The sequence below is a fragment of the Populus alba genome, chromosome 14 (genome assembly GCF_005239225.2).
Source record: "Populus alba chromosome 14, ASM523922v2, whole genome shotgun sequence".
Taxonomy (NCBI): Eukaryota; Viridiplantae; Streptophyta; class Magnoliopsida; order Malpighiales; family Salicaceae; genus Populus; species Populus alba.
The window spans coordinates 9,049,577-9,070,736 of NC_133297.1; the positions used below are offsets into that span (position 1 = coordinate 9,049,577).

Here is a 21,160-nt window from a genome sequence, read left to right on the forward strand (position 1 = left end):
GGAATGCTGTTGGAACCATTCTTATGTTTTATTTTGATTATTATTAATATTATCCTCCTTCTAGGAAAGCACATAAGCCATACAACAACGAATTCTTTCTTCATCATTTGCTTGTTCGGAAATTATCAATTTAATTTTATTGTGGCAGGCTTGTAGTTATGGCTGTAACTTTTAAGTATTTTATAATATTTTAAAAGCTAATATTACATTTCTTTCCATGTTTTATTTTTAGAAATTACATTTACAACATTTTAAAAGCCACAGCCACAATTTTTTCAAATGGATCATAAAACCTTCGTCATTCGAAGTCAATCTATATTAAAAATAGAGCTCAAGGCCTATATATATTAAAAACCTCAAGCCCATGGCCTTTCAGCCCAAATCTACGTGCTCATATCTGATTATTATTATTTTTTTTATAAAGGGATGCCTCTTAAAAAAAAAAACTCAAGCGTATAGGCCTTCCAGTCCAAAATTGCATGCTTAGGTCTGATTTTTTTTTTTTTTCAAGAAACGGACAGCTTGTCATTAGTCTTTTATTTTTCAAAAAACAAATTAACAAACTATATGATTTGGGTAACCGATTTAAAATGTCAGCTTTAATTAATTTTAAGTTTTTTCTACATTTTTTAATTTTATTATTTAATATTACTTAAAAATTAAATTTTATAATTATTTTTACAAGATTATCTAAGTTTTATTGCTTAGATTATGAGTTTAACCATTTAACTTAAATTTAATAATATATTTAATTTTTTTAAAATTTAAAAAATAATAACTTAACTGTGTAGTGTAGTGTAGTAGTTATTATCGTGTAAAGTTTGATTTTTTTTTAAATAACATTGTTTAAAAAAATTATAAAATAACACAATTAATTTTTTTTAGCAAAATAACGGTACATATGAAAACAGTAAAACACGACATTTTAAGATGCCGTTGACGGGAAAATGGTATTTTTAAGAAATTGTTAAACGGGCTGTAATGAATTACAATGAAAAAGAAAGAAAGAAAGAGATCCATGCTTCGATTACAGTATCTTCGGTGCCATAAAAAAGCATTTTACGAGATAAATTCAACAACAATAAAAAAAAAAGAAAAAGAAAAAAGAGTCGTCAACTATGATAGAGTGCGTGACGCGTATGTCAAAATAAAACCTTCTTAATTTCGGTCTCTCTCTCTCTCAATTCTTTTGCGCTCGAAAAGTAACCCTAATTTTAATTTCACGCCAAAATCCCTCTTTCGATCAAACAAAAACCTAAATTTCCAATTCAAGCCCTTCGAAATCGAGGGAGAGCTCAACTGAGGTCTTCAATGTGACATGACTTGAAATTATTGAAGATTCTGAACGAAACCCTAAAAAAAGAAAATGGACGCCAAGGACATCTTGGGACTGCCAAAAACTCCATTGCCACTAACACAAGAGAAGAAATCCCAACCTAAAAAAGACTCGCAGAGAAAACCTGATGGCATTTCGCGTGAGGTATGTATGGTTTTTTTTTTTACACGAATTGATTTTGTTTTCTCCTTTAAATCTAACATGTGGAATTATCTGTAGGTTTATGCACTTACAGGTGGATTGGCTCCTCTTATGCCATCGATTGACGTGTCGCAACTGAAACGACGCCCTCCATCCGACGAGAAGGTCTTCTCTTTACTCTAAAAAAAATAAAAATACCACACACACAAACTGTTTTTGTTTAAAACAAAAAGAAAAGATGGATTTCTAGAATTTGTTTTCTTACGAATTCGTAATTATGAATTTCAGATCACTTGGCAGTGGCTTCCTTTTACAAGTTCTGCTCGAAAGGATAATCTACAGCTTTACCATTGGGTAAGTTTCGATATATATATATATATATTCGCAGTTTGTTAGTCGAAAAGTGTTTGTGACTGACTTGCATGGATTATTTATTTATCATTGTAGGTTAGAGTTGTGAATGGTGTTCCACCCACAGGTGATTATTCCTTTGCCAAGTACAACAAGGTATGCACAAGTTTTGTTTTTTTTTAAATTATTATTATTGTTTTTTTCTGTTTTCTATTTTTTGCGAAACTGAATGTTCTAGTTTGTTCTGTGTGGTGCAGTCTGTTGATGTTGTGAAATATACAGAGGAGGAATATGAAAAGTATTTGACTGATCCTGTAGGTATCTACTCTTGGTTGTATCTTTTGTTATTGCATTTTTTCTTTTTGAAATTTAATGCATGAATTCTTTTTCTTACACGCCATCTTCATTAGATGTGGACCAAAGAAGAGACAGATCAATTGTTTGACTTGTGTGAGCGATTTGATCTCCGCTTTGTAGTGATAGCAGACCGATTCACGTCATCTCGTAGTGTTGAGGAATTGAAAGATCGTTATTACAGTGGTATTTCTACAGTAATTTGTTCAAGTCTTTTCTTTTAAATTTCTGCTCAAATTTATTTCATGCTACTCTTTTCCTAGCTTTAAAGGGAATCTATTCTTTTATGCTTAATGCCTCCACTTATTTCTTTTTCATAGTTTCTCGAGCTATGTTGATTGCCAGAGCTCCATCACCTGGGGATGTTTCAGGGCACCCTCTGGTTAAGGTGTGGTAATTTTATCAATGCCATGTTATGATGCTATTTTTACAATATACAGCCATTGAAAAAAAGATTCAGTTTCTAGATTTTTGAATTCCCCATGCAGGAACCTTACAACAGTTCACAAGAGACAGAACGCAAGCGAGCATTGTCTTTGGTCCTCTCGCATACAAAGCATCAAGAGCGAAAGGACACCCAGGTCAATTTTTTACTTGCACTTATCGTTAACAACTGGGTGATAAGTTCATTCAGAATGATTTGCATTTATTAGCTACACATATGCCATATGCTGCTTCTTTACGCTCTACTTATTTTCTCAGGTTTTGGCTGAAGCAAAGAAAATAACTGAGTCGCGCATAACTGCACTGGTAAGGTTTGAATTAGACATACTGACATGTTTCTTTTTGAGCGATTGTTGATGGGCATTGAATTTGAAAATTCAAATCCATCCTGAATGCAAGACGAGTGTGTTACTGTGTACAAGAGGAAAAAACGAAACTGAAATTCTTAGAATCAAAATCCTATTGTGGACTGGAATTTGTGACTGATACTTGTAACCTGGAAAATAATAGTGTGGGCTTTGGGATTTCATTAGAATTCTTTCTTATGAGAATTTGTGAGACAGTATGAGAACAATCTTTTCTGCCTGTACTTTATTCTGAAAGTTAGTATTGTAATTTTATTTACAAGGTTTCTGCTTTTTTAGGGCACTGAAGAATCTGCATTGCCTGTTGCATCAAATGTTGACCCTGATATTGCTGAGATAGCAGTTAATCTTGATGATTCTGCATCACCTTCATCTAATGCTCAGCTTGCCTCTGCATCAGTTGCACCTTCAACTTCAGCAATGGCAGATAATGCTTCTACTCTAGCTTCCCTGCGTATGGTATGTTGAATATGTGGTTTCCACCTCTTGCCTTGCCTCTCTTCCATGAATCCTAGCTGGAAATATGTTAAAAGGTTTTTATGTGTCATATTTGTTGTTTGCTCCTAAATTTTGAAAAAAGGAAAATTTGAGTTAGATGTTGCCTGCTGTTCAGAGGAAATTATATGTTCTATACAATTTATTTTAAATATCCTAGTATGGACAAGCTCAGTGATTTTCTGAAAAATTTCAGCTTCGTGTTTACCTGAGAACATATGGGCTCGAGCAAATGGTGCAAGCTGCAAGTTCATCTGCAGGACTTAGGACAATCAAGAGGGTTGAACAAACATTACAAGATCTTGGGGTTTGTCTATATATTCTTTACTCATGATGTCATTTTCTAACATTATATCACACATGCTGGATGATTTATGTCTTGCAGCTAGACAGCAAATGAAGAAGTGCCTTTGACATGATTCCTTGATTTCTATATCTCTCATTGGAGGATATGTTGCACAAAAATGCATGGGACTTTTTAGCTCCATTTTGTTATCTCATACCATTTATAGGGTTTCTTTTTTACCCCTTAGAAGGGGTGTGGTTGTGGGGACTGTTCAGGTGGACTGATTGTGATTTCAATTTCTGTATAAAGATTTCTGTTTTATATTAAGCATATCCAAACTCTTGTACCATATTAGTTGGCACTTTGGTTTGGGCATTGCATTACACGAATATTATTGATTTTTCTTGTTATGAATTCTGTGCAATAAACAGATTTAGAGGTTTTCTTAAATGTAGATTTTCCACTTGTATTGTTATGCACTCTCATCATAGGTATCATTTCTTCAATTGCTTGTGCTAATTTCTAATATAAGCTTAGAGAAGATTGGAAGTTTCAAATTCACATACTTGACATGATATATAAATGAGGCAACCATTCTCAATTCTTTCATTTAAATTACCTTTGAAATGTTAGGTATTAACATTGTGACTTTTGTTTTTACAGGTTAGTTTAAAACCAAAGGTGCCAACCAAAGCTGTTTGTTCTGAGCACCTTGAATTAAGAAAGGAAATATTGACATTGCTGAATCTTCAAAAACAGGTGCTACTCATCAAAATCTTAGTACTGGCATTTTGTTAACTTACAATCTTTATAATAAATGATCATTCAAGATGCATTCATGTATGATGCATGCATTGTCCATCCTTTCTGTATTTTCCTCCTTTTTATTTGTCGATTTTCTGCTCTTCTGAACAGAATTACCTTTTTGTATCTCTTTGGCCTCCAAGATGTCATCTCATTCAACTCCCATCTTATTAGATGGCACTTGTTAGATTGCAAGGCTATGTTTAATATAGCATTTTCTTAGTAAACAGGCTAGCAGTTAAGTTGATATAGTTGTCATTTCCAGATATGATTTTACTTCTTTGTAGTAGCGGACATACTGAGCATCCTCTTAGAAAATAAGGTGTCTTTGTTTGCTTAACTCCATTCCAATGGCTTATTCTGACTCTGTTGGCATGTTTGATTTGGTTTCTGTTTTCTCACGAACAAGTAGGTTTCTTGTTAGATTGATGGTTGTACCCCCTCAAGTTCTGAATTAACAGGACCGATCATTTTCTCTTTTTATATTGAAGTTACAAGTTACTTATTGCAAATATTAAATCATTAGCCATTAGGAACATGTTACTGCTCAGGAAAGTAAAGGATCAGATCTATCATTTGTTTGTAATAATTGGAGTTGCTTTTGCTTTCTTCTCTGACATGTTAGATTTTGTTTGATTATCAGTTACAATACAAGGAGGCAGAAGGTTCATCTTTTCGCGATGGTTCATACACTGATATGCCAGGCTCACCTAAGGTTTGTAAAATCTTGTTCTCTTGATACACACACACACACACGCGCGCGCGCGCGCGCGCGCTAGTTATATATTCCAATTGTTAACTTGCTGTTATCAAAACTGTTAACAGCGGTCACAGCGTGATCAGGATCGAACATTTATTCCGGACTCAATGAGTTTTGGAGGTAATGTACTTGCTTGATGCAAGTGTTTGCTCTTGCCTTGTACTTTTTTCTGTTTGAAATGTGTCAGCTTTATCTCTTATCCTCCTGCTGAAGCCACATATTTGATTGGAATATCAGGAGAAAGAATTGGCAGAAGGGACCAGAAACGCAAGGTACATACTGACTTCATCTATTTAGCCAATCTTGTTCTAATTTACACACTCCAATGATCTGTAACACCTGATATAATCAATCCATCATGTTGGACTCACAAGGGACCTGGAAGGGTATCTGAGAATCCATCTTCACCGGCTCATAAAAGGCCCAGAAAATTGAAGGCTTCTGATCTATGATTTTAGAGGTGAGGAAACAAATTAATTTTGAATGAATCATCATTGCTGGTTTTTTTCATGAATCATCATCACCTCTGGTTTATTACTATTGTGAATTATTTATCCAATAAAAATTCATGTAATGCTTGTCAGGCTCACCAAACCCACTGTCCTGGCCTGACAAAAAGTTCTCAACTGCGGAATCCAATTAAAGAGAGACTCCAAAAGGATGCGGGAATCATGAGTTGTGAACCTCCATTTTAGTAATTTAACTTGTCCAAAATGGAATGCAGCTAGTCATATGCAGAAGCACAATCTGCGAGCATCCTATTTTAGGAATTTTAAGTTATGTTAATGATGTAATCAGATTCCCAGATGGGATATAGTTGCAGGTCAGAAAAGTCTTTGCCTTCCTGTCCTTTTCTCGCACCAACTCGACCTCCAAATAGCTTTGATACAGAGGCCATTGCCATCAAGCTAAAAGCATCAAGCAAGGCAGCTCTGGTCAGCAAAGACTGGCCCTTTTGAATGATGATAACAGTTCTTCCTTATCTGAAGAGTTTCTTTTGCTAGTGACTATAGAGGAATTCTAGACTGTTTTTGTACAAATGGTTTTTGTTTGGAGGGTTGAGGTCTTTCTTAATTTCATGAACTAGAATCTCATGTGACATTATGTAAATGCCATCCTGTCTAGGAATATAAATCATGGTTTTAACTGAAAAATGTTGCAGCTAAGGAGGAAGCTTGAAGATTGAAAACCTTGTGCACAATATTTCGTTTGCTCGGCCAATTATGTCTATGGAACAAAGTCCACTTTATTGTATTCACAACATTCTCAGGTGCAAAGTCCTGATAGCTTAAGATCAATTAGCACCTCGCTGTTAAATCTAAACTTGCTTAAACTGTTCATTGATTGCATGTGCGTGCATATCTGAATGCGGAGATCATTGTCAGCACCATCCTCGTGGCATTGGGATTCATGACGTCTGTGCAGAAATTGTTCAAGGTATTGCAAGAAATGTGCCTTCAAGTCTTTCAATCTTTGGTCTCATTAGTTAGATAGCCAGTCATGCAGGTTCCATTTCTCTGGACCTCAGGCTCTGAAGATGCTGACCTATCCCAAAGGGTTCCGAGGGAGAGGCGAGGTAAGCTTTGTCGTCAGGTAATCGGGCTCGCTTCCATAAAGTTTCGCTGCTTCATGTACTGCAGCTAGGCCCCTCCTAGGCCAGGACAAAACAAGAAGAAACATTGACAGAGCCTGTAAAGAGAGATTTTACGCTTCTTTGTTTGATGGACTGTGGTGGTGGGAGAGAAGGCAGCCTGGCTCATCTCTTAAAGCATCCACGATTTCAGATTCTCAAAGGCAGGACTAGTAGATTGATTCAAGAAAACTAATATACCATTATAAAATAAATAAATTAAAAGAGATCAGAGAATTACTCTGCAGTATGGATTGTGAGAGGAATCACTGTGTGTACTGTTATTCTCCTTTTTTTTGTTCCTTTTTTTTTTTTTTTTCATTTCGGTACTTCAGTTTTTTTTTTTGGTTCTTTTACATATTAATTTGAAATTGGGCTTTGTTTTTTTTTTTTTTTTGTTTTGGTGGCCTGGTATTGGCTACTCATGATATCCAGAAATATATCTAATTTTTTAGTTAGTGTTTAATTTGACAAAATTATCTATACTTTTATTGATTTAAAAGAATTAAAGATTTGAAAAATGAATTTGAATTTGAATAATAAACAAATATTTAACCCCTTTTTTCTTTTTTCTTTTTGATTACTTGATTTCTTATTTTTTTTATTTGGTCATTTTACATTGATTTTAGTTGGGATTGAACTCAACAATTTTTTTGGTTGCCTTGATATGAAGATTCCACAGTGCTGAGAAACATGGTAAATGCTTGGTTTTACAAAATTAAATTCAAAAAATAAAAGAAATCAAAGAATTGTTGTGACTTACGAGAGGAATTATTGTGGATTCATGTAGAGATTTCTCTTCTTTTTTAGTCTGTGTTTTTTCATTTTGACACCTCAATTTGTTTTTTGTTTTTATTTGTTCCTTTTACACTATAATTTTGGTAGCTTAGTATTGGCTACTCGTTATATCAAAAAACAAATCTAACTCTCAATTGATGCTCATTTTGACAAAATGATATTTAGTTGTATTGATTTAAAACAATTCAAGCTATATGGATCCAATTTGAACAATATAAAAATATTTAGCTCCTTTTCTTGAAAAAACTAGGGACTAAATTACGCTGACAAGGGAAAGATCCATACTTTTTTTTTTTTCTTTTTGATCACTTGATTTTTGTTTTTCAATTTGATCAATTCTGGTTGAGTTTATTTAGGATGGGTTTTAACATTTTTTTTGGTTGCTTACATATGGGATCCCGTGATGTTGGGGGGAATCCAACACATGGTTGATGCTCAATTTTGTAAAATTAAATTTATTTTTATTGATCTAAAAAAATAAAACTTTAGGGATAATTTTTGAAACTAAAAACAAAGTTGGGGACTAGAGTGAATAGACAATGAAAAAGTGGTTGACGTGTGCATTGCATGCGCTAGCATGTGAAGAAAGTTGTTGCACTTTAGCGATGCGTGCAACTTCCTCCGATTGACTTTCTTAGTTGCGTTAGCAGCATGATGAGCTCTTGCTGATAGTGCGATACATGTTGATGAAGGCACGGGGGAGACTTTGGCAACCTTTTTTTTCTCTATTTTCATCAGGATCCGTGTTGAGATGCCAAAAGATTAAAGATGTTATGTTATTTTATCTTTGTACAAAATTTGATCCTTATTTCTTGGATTTTTTTTTATTTATGTCTTTTTTTAATTATTATTATTTTCAATTACATCCTTTAACATTGGATTTGTTGGAAATTTTTCTTTTATTTTTATGAAATTATCATGGTCCCATGATTTAGGTAGTGGGTTTGACGGGTTAATCCAGGTTGATTTTTTTTATTTTTTAGGCATTTTTTAAAGTTTAATATTTTCTCCGTCTCATCCTCAACATTGGGTTAATTTGATAAATGGGCTTCATAATTTTATTTTATTTTTTCATTTTAATAGGTTATGTCGTTTTTAAGGTTTGACAAACTTACTTAGGTTTGTTGAGGTGTGTTTCTTTTGTTAATTGATTTTTATTTTATTTTGTCCTACATTTGGATTGTTGAGAATTGATTTGCCACGCTCATTTCATCCTCCAATATTTTTCTAATATTCGGTCAGGTTGACTGAGTTACATCAAGACAAATTTCACATGATTTCATTTTAAAACTAGGCTAAACAATAAATCAGATTAGAAGATTTCAAAATTAATTCACCGAGTAATAATGATGCCAAATATTTCTCCATGGCTTTTATAATTTTGTTATGTTAAAAAAAATAATTATACATGCAGCATAAAACATGTACATAAAAACTAGCATTTGTTAAATTTCCTGTGCAATTAAGGCAGCAACGCCACTTATTTATACATTTCATACTTCTCCACCTTTTTTTTTAAAATTAACATGGATGTTCAAGCCAGCTTGTATACATCTCGACTAATTTCACAGACTCTAAAATTAAAAATCATATAAGCTTTTAAAGACCTTAAAATTTATAAAACTCGAACTAATAATTTATATAAAAAAACCCCATCACTTAACCAATTACTTAACCAGTTAAGTTACATTTCTCATAATTATACATCCTCCACCATGAACATGGGGCTGGTAGCATAGAAGAATTATCTACCTTATCTTCTTATTTTCCCTTCCTCTGGGCCTACAAATGAGAGTGGGAATAGAGCAGTATACATCCAGGAATAAGAATTGGACGAAAATGTTGAAGCAATGGAAGGCGGATGTCTTGATACTATAACTAAAATTCTCTTTGATTATATTAGCATTCCTTTACAACATCATGACTTCACTAATTTCAATGGATTTCAAAACATCTATCGTTGTTTTATTTTAATTTATTTGAAATTTCATAACTAATATTACTTGCAAAATAACTAAAGAAAACATTTATTGACTTGACATCAGTACCCTCTTTAATATTTTCCGGATATAAGAACCACATCCTCTAATTTTCCAAACCATTTTGTGGCTCAGAGTGAATGGCATATAGAAATCATCTGATATTTTTCTCTGCTAGCAAACGGGAAGGCCCGAGGAAAACATGCAAGGCCTCATTGCTTTGAGGAGCTCTCCATGCTTTCTTCACAGTTGCCCTCGCTATTCCAATCCAAAACATCTTGTGTCTACACCTCGTTGCAGTTTACGAAAGCCAAGCACAAGTAGTCTAAGAAGCGCTTTGCCGTCCATTTCCCTCTCGCTTTTCGGTTCAGGGTTCTTCTTAGGTCCCCTCATCGATGGACTTCACTCAAGAGTGAATCTCGTGGTATACCAAAATGGGTCAATCGACATCGGTCCTCTTCACACAAACATTTGGGTAATGTCTGGTACTTTTGTTGTTTCTTGGTCCATGAATAGTCACACCCAGATTAGTTCAGTTTTGCTTCTGCATTATTGATGCTGTAGGTTCCTCCCTTGCTCGGATTGTTTTACTGCTCTGTTGGGTTGCTGCAACTGTTCTTGGATCAAAGGGCACCTTCGAAGGTTCCAGAAGGAAGCCTAGAGAAAACAGCAATTGCGTTAGTGTAAGTACCTACCGGTTAATTTCTTATACTGGTAACACAAAAAAAAGAAAAAAAATATATATGTATACATGAAAGAAAGACATGTTGTCTTACATCTCCCAACTTGTTTAACACAGAGCACTGTTGCTATTCATCGAATTGAGTGCTGAAATGTATAGAGCTGGAATAGCAGACAACATCGAGGCTTACATATTATTTGCATTAGCAGAATTGATATGGTTTTCCCTGGACAGAACATGGATTGGATTCACCCTGGCTTCCATCATAGGCCTCTGCTGTCCGCTAGCTGAAATTCCCATAATGAAGTAAGGCCACCCTATCTCGCGATAAAACATCAACTACAACAATTGAAAGGTATTATGTAAGTGCTTATTGATCTCATTGCAGGTTGTTCCACCTTTGGTATTACCCACAAGCAAACATTGAGATCCTTGGTCAGGTAATTCAGTATGATACCAATCAGCACAATAAATAGCTAAACCTATGATTGCTCAAGAAACTAAACGCCATATTCATTTTATGCAGGGTTTGGTCACTTGGACAGCCACTTGCTACTTTGTTTACACACCATTTCTGATCAGTTTATCACGCTGGTTGAGAGCAATGATAACTCCTCCCAACAAGTCTGCTTAGAGATGGTCGGAATTCTTCCGCAACAGGAACTAGAATTGAAACAACCTACTCAAGAATAAAGGAATCTGTTACATCCTGAAAGTGATTACGAGATAACAAGAGCTAAATGAGGAGCTGTTTCAGAGTAGAATAATTTTTTTTTCCTTTCCTCTTTTAAAATGGAAAACGTTGATGTATCCATAAACACTTAAGTGTATCAAAAGAAAAGAAAAGGTCTAGCATGTGGAAAGTGGATTAGCAAATGGAAATAGATGGAATAAAACTAGTACAAACATTGATCAGAAAATTATACACAAAAAAAGAAACACAATTTTGAAATTGATTAATAGTGCATAATGAACTTGTATAGTGAATGTTAGATGACTAGAAGCAGGAAAGCAAGCAGGCAAACCATGTCCAGCAGTTATTTCCAGAGTCCTACATTTTTTAGCTTCGTTTGAAATTTTGGTGGTTGCTTTAGTGATTGTTCTTTGAGCTTTTTTTCTGTCACGGCACAGAATGTAAAACAGTAGCTCTGCACTTTCTTTCATTAATTCAATTCATTCATTCTTCAAGGAAAAAAAAAACAACTGTATAATTCAGTGCTATATATCTATTAGGCACTATACTATCAATGCTATATTTTTACCAGTGCTGTAATTCAGATCATTCATTCTTTCAACAGTAATTCAGTGCTACATTTCTATCTGGGCACCATCCTAACTGTGTAATCAGAAGAGTGGTGGAAACATTCAGATGGTAAGTAGTGCCAGAGACTGTCTCCCTCATACAGGCACTAAAATGTGATGCTTGTTTTGATACTTCAACTGCAACCCATGAATCAGAAATCGAATAAGGCTAGTGAATTCCTATTAAAGACTGTTGCCTTTTTTCCTCCAAATTACCAAAAGGATTTTTAAAGCACTCAACTAGTTGAGAACAAAACATGCAACTTATAATTTTGGAATGATGCCGAAAAGATATCACCTCTATCACCAAGATCAACCAAATGAAGTAGGGATCAGGATACTCATAGAGCAACGGCACCACAGCTTACACCACATCATCAACCCTCAGTAGATGTTTCAGGCATCATAAGACTTGGAAATTTTACTATTGAACAGATTTTTAAATTTAGAAAACGGAGGGGTAAGATAAAGGTAGAGAAGCATTTATATGAACACACAAACAATAGATTATGGACGTGCAACTCTATATAGCACAAATGGATGTGAATGCCCTCAATGTTAAACCAAATGTATAAAAGTTGCAATGGTAATAGAATCTACTTTTAATTTGCCACGTCAATCAAAGAAGCATGGAATATTGAAAGCTTACTTCAGATTTAACACCTCAATGATCCTCACAAAACCCTATTAAAGTTTTTAGAGCAGGAATGTCGTTAGTGGGCAAATCATTCAGCAAGGCTCTGGTGGCAGCATCCGCAGAGAATCCCCGATTGACCATTTCTTCCACAAGTCGCCTTGCCATTGATGGATCCTTGTGTTGGAGAAATCCTTGGATAATGACATTATAGGCGCATTTGTCGGGTGTACATCCATCCTCTTCCATTTTTCTAAAAAGCTTATGTGCTTCAATTATTAGTCCTTCTTTGCAAAGTGCACCAACTAATGCAGTGTACGTATAAACATTAGGCTTCAATCCTTCATCGATTAGTCTAGAAAACAATTCCTTTCCATCCTTAAGCTTCCCACACTTGCACAAACTATCAATGAGGATGGTGTAGATTACCAAGTTAGGTTTCACAGTGCTCCTTTGCATCTCTTGAAATAGAGCAAATGCCTCTTCAAGATTCCCATGTTTGCACAGGCCATCAAGCAACACTCCATAAGTCATTATATTTGGCGTGTGGCCATGAGCACAGATGTACCTGAAAAGCTGTTGTGCAGCCAAAGGTCTCCCTGCTCGACACAAGCCACTTATGATAGTAGTAAAAGTAACTATGTCGGGAACTAAACCTTTTCTCAAGGTTTCATCAAGAAGTTGCACTGCCTCCTCAATCCTTTCGATCTTACAGTATCCATTCATCAAACTAGTGTAAGTATAAACATTAGGCGTGCAGCCCTTACTCACCATTAAATCAAATATGCTTCTAGCTTCATCCATTTGCCCTCGCAAGCAATACCCATCAATCAGTGTACTGTAATTAACAACATTTGGCACACAACCTACCTTTTCCATTTGCTTAAGAAACCCAAGCGCCTCATTGGCTTTCCCACTTTTAGAAAGACTGTTGATTATCACATTATAAGTATATACATTGGGTTGAAGACCTCTCACCAGCATATCGTCATACAACATCATAACTTGATCCATTTTTCCCTCCATACAAAGCCCATTCAATAAGGTAGTAAAGGTTACAATACTAGGTTCCAACCCAAGCTTAAGGATTTTGCTCAAAACAGACAACCCAAAATCAACGCGATGTAAATGGCAGAAGCAATTAATCAATATACTTAAACTATGTATATCCTGTTCGATTCCTAGAAATTCTATTTCTTTGGACAAATAAACCACGGTCTCATAATGTCCCATTCTAACAATTGATGAAAACAATTTACTAAATTCGACTATACAAGGCAGAGGTTTCCTAAGAAGCATGAGCCTGAAGGATGCTAAAGCATCATCCTTGTCTTTAAACCATACCTTGTTATGCCCGCTGCCGCTGCTGAAAGAAGAAAAAAAAAAAGCCCATGATACCTATTTGCTGTTGAAGACGAAATTTAACAAGAGCCCGAAAAATCACCATCGCCGCCATTATCGTCTTTCTTCACTGCCACTATTTTTATTTTCCCCTTCTTTCTTTTGAAATGAAGAGAGGGGTGAGTTAGCAAAACAGTCTTGAAATCTTTGAAGGGAGACCCGACCGCACGTGAGAGACAGACAAGTCTCGGGCTCTCAGCTCCAATTGCTGCTCAAGTTTCCTAAGAGGAGCTCTCCTTACACCTTAGGGGTCTGAGGGTTTAAGCTATAATAATAAAATCTTTAATCAATTAAAACAAACTGGTGGGTAGGTACTAGGGAGAGCATTATTTTCTCAACCATAAATAAGGTGGAAAACCTTGAATTTTAGGAGTGAAGGTGAAATAAATTTTAGAGAAAAAATAAATTAATAATAGGGCTATGGAACAAGGAATAACTCTTGAAGGGCAGAATAAGCTTTAAATCAAGGCAGAGGTGACAATTCACTTGCCAATACCGAAGTTTTCATTTAAGTGGGGTAATAATTATTTTTTAGAGTATTTTTTATTTATAAATATATTAAATTATTTTTATTTTTAAAATTTTATTTTTAATATTAACACATCTAAATAATTTAAAAATATATAAAAATAATTTTAAACAAAAATAAATAAATTTCAGAGAGAATCATGTTGAATAGTAATATTAGTAGTTTATCTTAAAAATGATAATAAGTTCAATAGAATTCAACTTCAATATTAGATTAGTGAGGCCAATCCAAATTGTACGAGGAATTTATATGTTTGGGAAAGATATAATTTAATTTAATTTAATTTTTACATTATCCCATCACCTTCTTTTTATTCCTTCAAATATCTCTAAAAATAGGGATGGATAGATAAATATCATAGAGAAACTAGTTTTAATATTAATTTTTCTTTTTAGTATTGTAAATTAGAGAGACTAGCCTCTTTTTTTTTTATACCTATTTAAAAATTAATTTTAACACTTAAAATAATTACAAACATGAAATTTAGAGTTCAAACTTTGTAAGTGCTAGTTAAAATTTAAAACCCATCCAGTCCAAGATATGCAATAGCTTCACTTTATTTTGTATTTAATTTCTAAAAAAATTAAATATTTGAAAACGTAGATAATCCCGTAATCCTATCCATAAATTGAAGGCATGTGGATAAGTGTTGATTGATCTGGCTGGTACCAATTTTCAGGTTCTTCCACCTTTGGTATTGCCTGCAAGCAAACATAGCAATAGACGTCCCTGTTCAGGTAATTCTCACGGTACTAAACTACACCATTAATAGCTAAAACCTGCAATTACTTAAGAAAACAGGTGAATGTTCTTTGCATGCTGGGATTGATCACCTGGACAGCCACTTGCTACTTTGTTTACAGGCCATTTCTGGTCAGGCAATTCTTAGAACTTCCCCTGGCAAGTCTGCTCAGGGGCCATTTCAACCAGAATTGAGAAAACCGACTCAAGAACAAAGGGAATCTGCTATGCACTGAAAGTGTTTATGAAATAACAAGAAACGCTAAATGAGATGAGCAGTTTCAGAGCACAATTTTTATTTTATTTTTCTCTTTTAGAGAGAAGACATGTTGATGTATCGAGAGGACGCTTCTGCAAGTATATCGAAAGAAGAACGAGTCTAGCAAGTGGAAATAGAGGGATAAAACAAATACTAACACTTAATAGAAAACCATGCATCATTTACAAACACAGGGAACCACAAATTTGAACTTAATCAATAGTGCATAATGAAATATAAGATCAACACATGGCGAATGTTAGATGAACAGAAGCAGGAATACAAGCAGGTCAGCCATGTCCAGAAGCATGAAATCTATTTCCATAGCTTTTTTCATTTTTTAGCTCAGTTTGAAATTTTGATGGTTGTTGTTTTTTGAGCTGTCCTGGCACGCCAAAGAAGGTCCAGGAAGAGCAGCTCTGCAATTTCTTTAATTTCTTTAATTCGTTGATTCTTCGAAAAAGTATAAACCTGTGTTCACATCAGAAGGATAATAGAAGACATGGAAAAAGAAAGGAGGAAAAAATACAAGAGACAAGGGCTGCATCTTAGCTTAACTATAGATTAAAGTGCAGCAGTCTTCCATGTATTTCTACATGGTTAGTCAGCAAACTGGATTTCTGATATCGATCCTTGCGGATCTAGCCAACAAAAACAACATCCACAATGTCTGGAAACTTCTCCTTAATGGCTGCTTTGATTCCTGAACCAATAGACTCAGGTCCCGTGTACTCAACACGGCATCCCCCATTCACAACAGATAGCACTTCCACGCTCCCCCCAAAGTTTTTAATAGCTGGTCTCAGTATATCCAGATGATCATTTACTGCCTACATTTCCACAACAGCCAGAATTAAATTACTATTACAATAATCAAACAAATTCAACACAAAAAACTAAAAATAAATAGAGGGTATTGCAAGATGGGACTTGCCTCAACGGTTGTCTCCTTTGGTTCTTCGAAAGATAATTGGCGAATATCTTGAACAGCATCTCCAAATTTTTCTTTCAGAACTCTTTCAATTCCCATTTTCATGGTGGTTTCTGAGCTAGCACAGTTCCCACATGCTCCTGTTATTCATTCAAATTGGATAAGCAAACCCATCATGTGTGTGTGTGTGTGTAAAAGTCAAGAAAAATTGGATTCGAGTGAAGAAGAAATGACCTTGGAGTTTGAGAGTGATAACACCATCTTCAACAGACACAACATCGACGTTTCCACCATCAGAAATCAAGTAAGGCCGAACCTCCTCTAGAACAAGGTCTACGTTTTGAGGGTTGAGCTCGAATTGCTGGGCCGAGTGCAGTCCTGGAGATGAGGAACCAGTGGGCGCTGTCGCTTTTATGGCAGTGTTTTGGAAGATCCTTCTTCCAATTCCAACAAGTGGTAGGCGTTGTTTAGTGGTTAAGGATTGGGGTGGGCATGGACGCGAAATGATTGATGGGATTTTCGGACAAGAAGGTGGGATTTTCGGACAAGAAGGTAGGATTTTGGGCAGCGCCGTTGACGCCAAAGATGCCATGATTTTTGCGTTTTTTTTAGGCGAAGGGGATTGGATTGATTGTTTTGGGAATTCCTTACCAGCCTGCCTGTCTGCCTTGCTTTGCTCCGGCCTCACCTGCCGGGTAATTAGCAATCTAGCTGTGGTTTTATTTTAAATTATTTTTTATTTAAAAATATATTAAAATAATATTTTTTTTAACTTTTAAAAATTACTTTTGAAATTATTACAGAAAAAAAAATTAATATATATAAAAATTAATTTTAAATATATTTTTTAATTTTCATGAAATATTATTTGAAATGTAATTTCAAACAGTGCTTAGATAATTTGTTAATGTTCTCTCTTTTAGCATTTGATTGCTACAAAAAAAAAAAAAAATAGACAAAAATAAATATAAAAATAAAATTGTGTTTGATAATAGCGTATAAGATAAATTGATTGTCTCTTTATCTTATTTGATCAGGGTAGACAAAACATGATAAAATATTTAAAAAATATTTTACTTTTAATATGTATCATTATCAAACTTAAATATTTTTAAAAATAATTAGATTTTTTTTTAGTTTGTATTAAATGTTGAAATTAATAATATTATAATTAACATAGTTATAAAATCAAGACTGGCCTAACAGGTTGACCCTAAACTGGGGCTTGGATTGATCTAAGTTTAAGAAAAAAAAAAAAAAAAAAGGATTAACTCGACTTGACTTTGTCAAGAACTCAGGTCCACCTGGATAGAAAATATGGTCGAAACCCATAGACTGTTTTGAAAAACAAATTGGTCAAAATAAGGTTGCTTTAATAAGTTTTAATAAGGATTTAGTAGAATAAATACATAAACACCCACTAAAAGAGACTTGGGAAAGAAATTGAATGGAAAGAAAAAAGAGGTCATAGTTTGGTGAAAAGAAAGAGGAAGGGCTTGGAAATTTTGATTAGTTGACATTTAAAGCTTAGATTATTACTAAGTAAGGTATTTAGAATTCAACTATGTAAGCTTGGGTTGATGATTATTAGATAGATTAAAGAATTTTAAGTTAGGGTTTGTAATGAAAATTAAGGGAAATATGATTCTCTTTAAGATCGAGTTATGTGGACTATATTAAGGAGAAAATGGGAGAGAAATAATGGAGAAAAATGAAAGAGAACATGTATTCTCTTGATGAAAGTTTTAGCCAAGGTTAAGAGAGAAAAAAAAAAAAAAGGGGGTTGAACTCAATTCATTTAATTGACATGAAATTGAGTGGTATTGTATTCATTTACATTAAAAAATAATAGGTGATGTATAAATGGTGAAAGATTTTTGAAAAAAAAATGTATGATTCTTGTGTTGGATTAAGACCATTAATTTAAATTGACATGGTAATTGTGTAGGAAATCATAGTTTTAAAAATAAAAATAGTTGACTAGTGAACAAAACCATAGAGTACAACAGAGCTCCATGTCTGACAAAAAAGAAGAAGAAATAACTTAGAAGTTGATACAATTATGATAATGTTTGTGAGATGTAATGAATATGTGTATATGATTATGCAAATAATAAATCAAAGGAGTTGGATTGTTTCTATGCAATGATAATGAGTTCTTAATTAATTGTGAATTTTATCATTTTAAGTATTTTGAACAAGTGAGAATTTTACTTATATGTAAATTGGTATAATGATTAAGTTTTCACTTGTAAAAGTTTTGGCTATCTCAAGTAAAATGTAAATTGGATTAATTGGTTTCTGTGCAATGATAATGAGTTCTTAATTAATTATGAATTTTATCATTTTAAGTATTTTGGATAAGTAAGAATTTTACTTATATGTGAATTGGTGTAACGAGTAAATTTTTACTTACAAGAGTTTTGGCTATCTCAAGTAAAATGTAAATTGGATTAATTGGTTTTTAAGATATTATGTTTTAGTGGTACTATGAGATATATGAAATGGCAATGCTATCTCAAGTAAAATGTAAATTGAATTAATTGGTTTTTTAGATACTGTGTTTTAGTGGTGCTGTGAGGTATATGGAATGACAATGTTTCCTTTAAACAGTGAGAGGATAAATGAAAATACTTAATAGCTTGTTAAATCTGTAGTTTGAAATCCAGGTAGTTTCATCACCTAATTTATAGAGGAGATAATGGCTTGAAAATGATAAAATTTTGGATAAGTCTCTTCATGAAAGTTGTTGCTAAAGATGCTAGTTTTCAAATGGAATTAATTTTTTTTGTTTTTTTTTTTTAAAAATTGAGTTATAAAACTTTAGGTATGGGTTAAAAAATGAGAATAGGTTGAATTGAATGTTGCTAGACCAATTTAATAGGTGACTATAATGGGTAGTTTTGGGTGCGTTAATGGCATAACCGAGTTTTCTTCTCTTAAGTAAACTTATAGCTTTGCACCTTAGCTTCCAGAAGAAATAAGCCACACCCAGAACTGAATTCTATAACTTTGGTTATGATTAAAATAAGGAACGATGTTCTTAAAGTAAGACTTGAATGGTAGAAGTTATAAGAATGAAACTTGAGTATATTAAAGTATACATGTGTGTATGAATTATAAGAAGTTCTGACTGTTAATTAGATCAAGAATATGGATTGAATGAAAAGTTTAGATGAAATTTCAATATAAATTAAATTATAAATGAGAATTAAGTTAAAATAAATCAGCTTAGATTATTATACTATGTGGAATGAGCATTGAATGAAAAATGATATAGTATACTTGTTAATATAAAAGATGTATTGTACAACAACGAGGAAGTATATCTAGAGCACAAACATCAAGTAGGTGTATACCACTTCGATACTCTAGTACCAAGATAAATAATTGTAATTTCATTTAATGTGCCTTTTTTTAAAACTAGTATTGATGTGATTGGAACTAGCTTTCTAATAATAGGACTAGTACCCAACAATGGGTGGAGGAACCAACTTCTTAGTAATGTGATTAGTGCCTATTAATGGGCAAAAGAACTAGCTTCCAAGTAATGAGACTAGTAACTAGTAATAGGCGAAAGAACTAATTATTTAGTAACAGAACTAGTGCCTGGAAATGAGCAAGAGAAAACTAGTTACTAGGTGACGGGGCTAAAGCCCAATAATGGGTAATGAAGCTAAATACCTGGAAATAAGAGATCATGCCAAGAATTGTCTAGTGGCACTAGGCTGATGATGACGGGGAAATATGATTTATTATGATGTTTTAATAAAATAATAAAAAGAAGATGGATTGAGAATGATGAATTAAGATTAAAATGTATCATTAAAATTGTTTTATTGATTGCATGTTTTATGATATAGTTATATTTATAATGTGTGATAAATCAATTTAGATATTCTATAACTGTGTGTAGAATAATAAATATTTAGGACTTGAATTAATGAACGTGTAATTAGTAGTCTTTTGTAATGTACCTGGACATATAAATAATATTAATCCTTGTGATGTTATAATACTTTTGATTAACTCTCATTATGTTATTACATGCTTACGACTTCTTTTAGATACATAAGAATTATACATATTAATAACTTGGATTTTTTTGGTTACTTTCATGACAAGTATTGAAACTATGATTATTAGATGAATTTCTAATGATAATTTCATTTTAAGCGTTTGATTTATTTATACATCATTTAATTATACATGTATTGTGACTTTGAGTTGTGTTTATGCGTAATGAAGTGCAAGATGGCTGGACATGATTGTGATGTTGATTTGTTGTGTGTTTGAAGTTGTTGATAATTTGATACGGTTTAATTATAGAGGAAATTTCACTGATATTTCAATAAATATATTAATAATTGAAATTGAATGATCAATTGAATGAATATATATATATATATATATATATATATATATATATATATATATATATATTTTGTTATCCAAATACAAGAGGATGTTACATGTGATTCGAGTTGATCTAAATTCAGGTTTTAAAACTATGATAATAGTTATTTATATCATTACATGTTATAGTTTGATAATTTTAGAATTGATAGTTTTTTTAATAATATTTTAAAAATAAAAAAATAAAAGATATTGTTTTTAAATACATGTCCTTTTTGTACTTTTTTCACATAAATTCATTCTAAATTGCTTGAAAGATAAATTTATTTTTATGTACTTGTCTTTGTTTATGTATTTCTTTCATCAAATATATTTTTTGTTTTCATTATTTATTTATTTTTTTTTTCATAAAAATGTAACCAAACGCCTGAATCAAAATGTTTTTAAACATAATAATAAAAAAAGAAATCGTGTAAGCATTATTAATATAGTTTTAGTAGAAATTGTTTTTTAATTATAAATTATAAATTTAATGTATATATTTAATAAAATAAATTGAGAATTATATGCCATAATAAATAT

The 21,160-nt window shown here is 33.1% G+C and overlaps 3 protein-coding genes and 1 pseudogene across 3 annotated transcripts; 2 read left to right on the top strand and 2 right to left on the bottom strand.

Moving 5' to 3' along the window:
• Nucleotides 1-1,069: 1,069 nt before the first annotated feature.
• Nucleotides 1,070-6,419, top strand: LOC118041083 (SWR1-complex protein 4). The gene is made up of 17 exons (XM_035048211.2): nt 1,070-1,480; nt 1,556-1,642; nt 1,766-1,831; nt 1,925-1,984; nt 2,086-2,142; nt 2,239-2,368; nt 2,503-2,570; nt 2,671-2,763; nt 2,885-2,932; nt 3,271-3,450; nt 3,683-3,793; nt 4,436-4,531; nt 5,220-5,291; nt 5,402-5,456; nt 5,574-5,608; nt 5,711-5,796; nt 5,921-6,419. Exons 1-16 carry the CDS (start codon nt 1,367-1,369, stop codon nt 5,786-5,788), a joined length of 1,350 nt encoding a protein of 449 aa, XP_034904102.1. The 5' UTR covers nt 1,070-1,366; the 3' UTR covers nt 5,789-5,796; nt 5,921-6,419.
• Nucleotides 6,420-9,775: 3,356 nt separating this feature from the next.
• LOC118041080 (uncharacterized) lies at nt 9,776-14,191 on the bottom strand (annotated as a pseudogene).
• LOC118041085 (uncharacterized) lies at nt 9,946-11,518 on the top strand. The gene is made up of 5 exons (XM_035048213.2): nt 9,946-10,218; nt 10,308-10,426; nt 10,543-10,731; nt 10,814-10,865; nt 10,952-11,518. Exons 1-5 carry the CDS (start codon nt 9,946-9,948, stop codon nt 11,057-11,059), a joined length of 741 nt encoding a protein of 246 aa, XP_034904104.1. The 3' UTR covers nt 11,060-11,518.
• Nucleotides 14,192-15,742: 1,551 nt separating the features above from the next.
• LOC118041087 (nifU-like protein 1, chloroplastic) lies at nt 15,743-16,925 on the bottom strand. The gene is made up of 3 exons (XM_073404285.1): nt 16,457-16,925; nt 16,222-16,362; nt 15,743-16,117 (listed from the first exon to the last, which is right to left on the bottom strand). Exons 1-3 carry the CDS (start codon nt 16,812-16,814, stop codon nt 15,933-15,935), a joined length of 684 nt encoding a protein of 227 aa, XP_073260386.1. The 5' UTR covers nt 16,815-16,925; the 3' UTR covers nt 15,743-15,932.
• Nucleotides 16,926-21,160: the final 4,235 nt, after the last annotated feature.